Source organism: Pteropus alecto, unplaced genomic scaffold (genome assembly GCF_000325575.1).
Source record: "Pteropus alecto unplaced genomic scaffold, ASM32557v1 scaffold104, whole genome shotgun sequence".
NCBI lineage: Eukaryota > Metazoa > Chordata > Mammalia > Chiroptera > Pteropodidae > Pteropus > Pteropus alecto.
Genome location: NW_006436664.1, coordinates 4,770,463 through 4,779,116, shown reverse-complemented (window position 1 = coordinate 4,779,116; position 8,654 = coordinate 4,770,463). Strand labels below are relative to the sequence as shown.

The window sequence follows — 8,654 nt, the reverse complement described above, 5'->3', positions numbered from 1 at the left end:
GGTAGTTATCACCAGAAGAACCTCATTCTTGAACAAGTACCTGTACCAATTCATCCAACATGGTATGGAGAACTGGCCTCTTCTGGATGCTCTGACTCAAGTAGAAAAGGATGCTGGCAGCAGACAATAGTCACTGGAGAGAGGACTCTCTAATGTCCCTTAGAAGAGCAGGCCTGAAACACAATGGAGAAAGGAAATCCTTCTCATGGCCAGATCCCAGGACTGTCACACATGACTTAAGACATGTCTACTGCCAAGGGAGTTAAGAAACAGACTTACAGCATTCATTAAGGGGCAGACTTGTGACCTGTATATAATCCTGTTTTCTAGGTTTCTTGCCCACTTTTGAGTGAACTTATCTAAGTGATCATCTGTGCTTGCTGAGAGTTTTTTTTATTGCATTGCTAGTGTGATGGTAGTATAATGTGCCAATAAACCCAGAATGGGTCATTCTGGTAGGAAGGTGATACAAGGACCAGATGGAGACTGAGTGGCAGGCATTTGTAGCTGTACCTATAATACTGGAGCACGTTAAGCAAGACTATCCTCAAAGACGAGTTTTTCTCTATAAAGAAGAAATAGTGATGTTAGTGCAATCGACCTCATCCACATCCATTGTTAGTGCAATCGACCTCATCCACATCCACGGCTTGTTAATGGCTCCGAAGCCCTTATTTAGCAGGTGACTCCATTTTCGAAGCTTCTGTAAATGGTTGTGCAAGGTTGTACATATACCGCATAGTCCTATGAAGAGGTTCCTGCCTTGTTATCCTGGCCACAACTGATTGAGACCCCTGATCACATTGAATGAGACTGTCTCTGGAGAACTTGACCTAAGGTACAAAGACAGATAAGCAGCAGCGGTCAATGGAGTTGTGAGGTTCTACAGAGCTGGGTTCAGAGTTTGCACCATCGCAGCTCCAAGGCATGAACAAAGCAGGGATATGGAGACAGGGCTACCATGTCACCCCATGCGGGGAAGAAGAAATGAAGAGGCCTTCAGAGAAACCAGTTCAGAGAGAGAATAAAGCCGATGCATAGGTGATTATGTGTAAAAGAATGTGGAAGAGGGAGTAGAAAAGAGAGATAGAACTAGACATAGGGAGAAACAAAGCCAGAGGCAGCTAGAGACAGAGATGAACTGCTAATGATTTTCTGATATCACAATGTCTAGTTGTACTTCCTGCAATTAAATTCAGATTTCTGATTCTTTTTAACAACTCCTCTTTCACAAACTACTGTAGGCAACTTCTGATTCTTGCAACCAAACAAAATTCTTGACCTAAACATCTGTTCCTTGATGGCTTAATGCCTTAAATGTTGATTTGCAGCTATGGAAATATATGTACTGCCTAACAGAACTGGGCTCTATAAAAAGGTGAGGCTCTCAAGGTGGAGGGACTATAATTTATTTGCAACATCTTTTATTTCCAATGACAGACTTGGTTTTCTACAGTAATAGCTAACACTTACTGAGAACTTCCCTTGGGCCAGTTTCAAAAGTTGTACATGCAAGATTTCACCTATTCTTCATGACGATTGTTGGTTCTATTATTATCATTCCCATTTCACAAATAAAAAAGGCACAAAGATTAATAAATAACTTGCTTACAGTCACACAGTCGATAAGGGAATAAAGGTGGTATCTATTGTTTATTTACATTGAAATTGACATTTGGAAAAAAGTATGCATTCTCTTAAAATTCATTTATGTCAATAAATTTTTGTTGAATGCCTATTATTTAGCGTACAGATTTAAACTAATAAACTGGTTAACATCAGTTACAAATATAAAATCATTTAAAATATCACCATTTAAAACAATCTTTCTGTGGTATACACAAAGATGTACTTTCAAATTAAGATTTTTACTTTCTAAAAGACCTCCTTTAAAACAGAAGGAAATAAATTCTGACAATGCTATTTTCGATGCATTCACTATTTGAAAATTCACTGGAATATATAACTTCAGAGGGAAGGCTACATTGATAAATATGTATCCATTTAATTAATTTCAGTGTAACCTACACACATGTACATAAAAAAGTAAAATGACAAGGATGAGAGGAATTTTTCATGGGAGGTGGTGAGTTGCCATGGATTCTGCTTCTTTTGATTTTCGGAGCAGGGCTTGTTTGAGAGCACTAATTTTCTCATCAAGTTCAGCCAGTGAATAGTTCTGCTGTAAACAATGAGAACACAAATTGCTGAATAAGACTCAGAAGTATCTTAATGCAGATAAAGTGCTAAATGAACTATAAATATTTAAAATATCCAAAAGCATGGTCAATGTCTTTTAATCTCATGAAATTTTAAAATCGAACTATATATGTTGACCACATCATAAATTTAAAGGTATAAAATAACCAAGCTTAAATATTTCTTTTTCTTTCCTTATGACTAAGCTCTCCTGGACCTTTTATACTTTGAAAGGATTGTAAAAAATTTTCAAAAACTAACTATTTTCATAATCAATAGTAAAAAAATTAAACTTTAAGATTGGCTTAAGTGCTTGAAATACTTGGAAATTCTCTTTTGATGTATCGACTGCAATCGACTACCCTTCCTGGGAAAAGTGGATGCTCTCAGAAATTTACAATAAAAAATAAGTAACATGCTACTCTTAAAAAATAAACCAAAAAACTTTTTAAATAGTTTTCTCCAACTTTAAGTTTATATTGCCACTATTGAAGGCTAGCAAACCTTACTAATTATGATTCAACTAATTACTGTAGTAGGACTGTGGACAGGAGTGGGCTGAAGTCAGCCTCTGCCAAACATTCTTTTTCGATTTAGATGCTGCTAGTTAGCGGTGTCTGCAAAAAAGGGGGTGGGGGGAGGGTAAGATTTAAACTAAAGCATTTATTATTTTTCAGCATTTTCTAACTGATACAGCCTTCCACCATTAACAGCTGAATACAGACTTTTATATTTTTCAGGCCCATCTGAGTCTTTCCATGCCCTTAATATAAAATTATTTCTCTAAATCAAGTACATTAATTTATGCTACTTTTTTTTTAGTCTTAAATTACGGTATGAACTAAAACAAACCACAGTAGAAACTTTTATTAAGAAAGGTATAAAACTAATCAAACTACTTCAGAAGCTAAAATGAAAATGCAGCAACTTACTTGAGGTGGTTGAATTTTTCTTCTTTTTCCAGAAAAGTTCTACATTAAAAGTAAAAAAATATTAAGTAATCAAATGCTTAGAAAATCTAAACAATTTTCCTTGATATTGAACAAAATATGAACAACTCTGGCAGAAACAAAGCCCACAAACTTACCAAGCACTATCTGCCCTCTTATATTTTGGAAGTTACCCTCCAAAGATGATATTAAAAGTGTATAGCAGTAACATCACAGCAATGTTTGTCCTTGGCTATACACACGTTCCCATTAATTCTCAGCTTCTAATGAGGCTGAGTGTTTGTGGAAAGAGGTGCTCTGGGGCTTTTCTTAGTTTCTTTTTGAATATTTTTCCATCCCAAGATATTGAACAAATGAGGCAGCAATAGACAGAAAAACAGAATTTGGATACCAGGCCAGGGAGTGAAAACACACAACTACACACCCTTGACTGACTGTAATGGACACTGTGGTTGTGCAAGCACCTATCTGCTGCTCCTTTATGTGGCTCAGGGGAATGCAGATCCCAGCCCATGGTCTTGTCAGTGACTGGAATGGGCATGGACCTAATTCTGGCCAATGAGTAAGGAGATGTGTACTAAGAATTAGGGGGAGAGCTTCTGAAAAAACTTCGTCACTTCTAAAGGAAAACCCTCAAAGGAGGTAGTTCCTCTGGTCACTGCTCTATCTGGACAGGACACCTGAAAGTGCTATATGTCATCTTGCCATCTGCCTGAGGAAAAAGCCACTACCAAGTAGAGCTGAGAGAGAAAGAGCCCAATTCTTTGATAACTGCACTACAATTGAACTTCCTGTTTTTATGAGATAATTTCCATATTGTTTAATCCAGTTTGAGTTTAAATTTCTGTTATGTGAAGCTGACAACATTCTCACTGACACTATGTTGAACCTTTTAATCCTTGACCTAAAGAATTCTTTCTAGAGTTTGGTCTTGGTTTGACAGAACCATAAGCTTTCAAAAAGAAACTGTCAACATAGGAAGCGAAATGTTCTCATGAACGCTTCTGACCAATGAAATTTAGAAGAGGTGAAAATTCATTTTCCTTTGTGTCAAAAGCTGTTTCAAAGAATATTAAGGTATGCCTCTTTATCAGTAGTTATAAGTGGGAAATCATTTAAGTGTTGGAATTATTAAGTATGGGGGGGAAATTGCTTATATAAACCTGTTCCTTCCTTTGCCAAACTGAGCTGGATACCTGTGGTGGGGCCTAGAAGCAGGAAAAGACTTAATGTTTAATCTGGTCACTGCTCAGTCTCTTACCTTCCCAAGAGGTGGCTTTTTTACGCACCCGATGAAAATATACTCCCCTCTGTTTTCCTAACAGTTTAATCTATAAAATATTGATAGTTTCCATATCACTGAACAATCAGATTATTATTGTATCATGAAACTAAAGTGAGAAATATCAGAATGAGGAGAAACATCAGTGGTTCGATGACTTAAAAACAGTAAAATGTGGTTTTGGGGGACTTATTTTAGATCTGCGTAGAATATTTTGACAAGTAGAACCATTAGAAACACATATATTGTGGTTATAATTAAAATGTATTTTAATTATAGTTAAATTATAAAATTTATTTTTTAATAAAAAATAATAAATTTTTAAATAAAATTTATTTAAAATTTATTTTTCTTTTAGCTGTAAAAAAATCTCAGTATAAAAGGTGGAAATTTTTAACAAGTTTTGTTATCTAACAGAAAATATTTCAGGGAACAGCACATTGAATAAACAGCTAAATAGAGATAATTTAAAAATGGTCTCTTCTCTATTATTTTACTTCAGCGGGTAATTGATAGCTACATTTATAATGCCCATCCTGATGAAAAGGTGATTAAACACAGACACACAGACACACACACACACACGCATGCTTCCAGAGAACCTGTGCTCTAAGGAAACTCAGTGGTAAGGAGGCCTCTTCCATGACCAACTCCTTTTTTACTTCTAATCAGTTGTAAAAGGCTACTGATTTTACAGGTACAGTATCTTAAATGTTTATTCCTAGTCCCACTGCCCCGATTCAGATCTTCATTCAGACAATGCTATATGTTTCCTATACTATTTTCCTTAACTTCAACCTCTTTTCCAACTTCATAATGCCACCAGAAAGGAACCTATATTACAGGTTTCTTTCCCAAAGAATCTTTAATCATGCTCCAATGACAAACTGGTTACTGTGACCTTCAGGGCCCTCCACAATGTGTTTGCAATTTAATTTTCCAACTGGATCCAATTGTTCACCCCCATGCTTTAGGCCCTCCCTGCATGGCCTATGCACATGAAGTTGACTTAACTTTCAGCACTCCCCTCTCCTGATATTTCCCTTTAGAGCCAGGAGTTACTATTATAGATCAGAATTAATATTCTGTGTAGTCAGTGCTTTGAAACAAAGTTAACAAACCTTTAAAAGTCCAATAATTAACCTCCAGCCAAGTCCTATCCATTCATTCGCACATTATTCAATGCCTAGTACATTCTGTGTGTTCAAAGATGAACAAGACAGTTCCTGCCTTGAGTTTCAAAATATAGTGTGAAAAATAGATGTGTAAACATGTCATTATAAGTGATAAGTGCTAGAAAATGAACAAAGTGCCCTGGAAATATACTTGTAAAGCATGTTATACTTACTGTTTTCAAGGGTCATAATTTAAAATCAGTAAGTCAGTCTTTGGAAATAGTCATAAGGATTGTATCTTTTAAATTGTCTGTTAAGCACTGCCCTTAAAATTTTAAAAACATTACCACATTCGAATCTTTCCATGCTGAAAATGAAAGGTAAAGATCTTTAGAATTACATTAGAAGTTGCAACAAATACTAATCTTTGTCATAATTTCTGCTTTATATACGTAACTTCTTTTGGTTTTATGTGTTTCATAAATGAAAGGAACTTTACATAATCTAGTTTTGTTCTATAAACAAAATATAACTCATATCTTTTCTTCTGTTAATGTTTGCCTTTTCAAGTGCTGTGCTTCAATGTAACCCATGACAATCAATTTCTATCAACTGTAAGAGACTTCTCGCGTTTAGAATTCATCCACATGTGAATCTGGATTAAACACATTTCAATAAAAATCTTTTCAGAGTTTATAACTTCAATTTCTAACAAAAATTCAATCCTTAAGAAATGTAATGAGTTCAACTTTCCCTTACTCTCTAACTTTAGAAGCTAGAAGACTTGTGCTACATATGTCATCTTTTCTGTATCCTTTTGAGAGATATGTAAAATTATGCAATTGCCATGTGTATATTCCCATCGTGAGGATGGTGAGAGTGATGAATAATGTGTTATGTCCTTTGCAGGGGTGCGTTCACCTCCTCTCACGTGCAAAGCCAATCCTAAAGCCGGTTCTATTCCAAGCGAGAAGTGGTGCTCTTAAGGATGGCACGTTCACTCTATTACGGAGGGTGAGTGTGAAATCTCTCCCTTTGGGCCTGTGCCATATATATTCATAGGTCTTGAGGACAGAGTCAATCTGAATGTTTAAACCTTTTCAATGTTTTGTGCTTCCCTGCAGCTCACTATTAATTTGGATATGTCATTTCCATTACTAATGCAGAAGTGATCCTTCTAATCAAATATACATTGTTTAATAGATTTGGGAATATTTTTTAAAAGCACTAGTTTTATCACAGGTATGGCAACCTAACACATCCAGTCTAATCTTCTGTTTACATTTATAATGCTTCTGCCCCTGAAGTTAGGTAGTCATGGAGTTTCAGGTCTCAGGCCTCTGACAGTCTCAGTGTTCTTACCCATTCTATGTTTTAACTATCACCTGTATATTCTCCCAATTGTCTCAAGTGTAAGTGCTACGTTTTGAGAGGCTTACATGATATTTCTATCTGTATAACATACTATGACTTCAAGTTCACATTTCCCCCCAAAATATTTCCCGTCTAGATTTTCTTATTTTTATCAATGACATTTTTATCAATGACTCTTGCTCTATATCTCTCCGCATACAATCAATTATGAGTATTTGTCAACATTTTTTCCAACTGTTTCTTGCCTTTATCTTTTCTATTCTTACTCTAATGTCCTTAGCTCAGGATCTCACTTCACATCTAAGCTAGTATAATACTGTTTCATTTTTGGTCTCCCCCTTTTAAATCATCTCCCAGGACAGTTTTAGATAAATCTTCTAAATGTCACTTGCACAAGTCACTTCCTTGCTCAAATGTTTTGAATAGTATTTAAACTTTAGATACATTAAACTTCTGGGTATAACATTTCAAGTCCTCTATAATCTGACTACTTTTAAATATCTACCTCTCTAACTAAATACCCTAAAAACACTTTCTATCCTGAGTACAAAAGATCCCCCCAAACAAGATTATGACTTGAAGGACTTGTTCTTTTGTTAACCAAGTTTAGTAACAGGTATATGTTAAGGTTTATAAATCAGAATCAGATAGAAGAGATAAATGATGGGTCAAGGTCTCACTGGAGGCATCTAATACTATGATAGTTTCTTGTAAGATCAGTTCTATTGTTAACAAGAATTATATTAACGAGATATGAAACTAAACTAGAAAAATAACCTGCCTAGTGATTACTTAACGAAGGCAGCTTGAATGAGAAAAACTTATGGTAGATTGTTGTAGGAAAAATTTCATAAATCTATATACTCAAAGAATAACCCTAAAATTAGAAGGACCTTTGTAATTATGTAGTACAAACAACAAATCTTCTCAAGTTAGATAAGTGAAAGCTAGAAAAATTGTGTGACTTATCTAAATTTATACAGCTACTTCGTAGATGGTTTCTGAAACAAAATTGCTACTAATATTTACTGAGATTTTTATGATGTGCCATGTAGGATGCTAAGTGCTTGATTGGTACTGCTTTAGCCTTTAGTACTTTAATAAACTCCATTTTACATTTGAGGGAAGTAAATCTCTAAAACTCTTTCTCTAAATTTTTGATCGTTAGGATTTAGTGCTTACTTCTGTTATGTGACCTGCTTCTTCATCTGGAAATAACTTTTCTGAGCTCACTCTGATACCCAATTTAAGACTAGAAAGATTGCTGCTACATCTAAATATAATTTTAAATATATTTTCACCAGTGACTTATAACGATCCATGCTAATATGAGCTATTTTATATATTTTTTCAGAAACAGGAGTTTTATAAAAAAAATTTCACTAAAAATTTAGTAAAATTAAAAATTAGTAGTTTTAAAAATTAAAAATTAAAATTAATAGTTTTTTCTAATATGGCACTGCTTTAAAGCAAAACAAAACAAAAAACCAGAACACAGAAAAGGCAGGTGTTATGAATAATCACCCCAGAAGACCAAGAGAAAATAACAGTCAGCTCAGGATCACTTGTCTGAAACATGCTGATGTGACAAAGAAGGTACTTATCAGCACAACACTTGTTTCTTACTGATCTTGGGAAAAAAGAATGAATGAATGAGTGAATAAATAAATGCTAGAGTTGAGGAATCAGACAAATACATAACTAGTCTTTCAAAAAGTCTGGTGGGTAAGGTAA

General features: G+C 34.9%; 1 protein-coding gene across 1 annotated transcript in view; it reads right to left on the bottom strand.

The window, feature by feature from the left end:
* Positions 1–1,626: 1,626 nt before the first annotated feature.
* The window catches only part of MBIP (MAP3K12 binding inhibitory protein 1), a 20,195-nt gene continuing 13,167 nt past the window's right edge, over positions 1,627–8,654 (bottom strand). The window contains 2 exon segments of the mRNA XM_006913469.3: positions 1,627–2,182; positions 3,132–3,170. Coding sequence (XP_006913531.1) covers positions 2,075–2,182; positions 3,132–3,170 — 147 coding nt within the window. The 3' untranslated portion in view covers positions 1,627–2,074.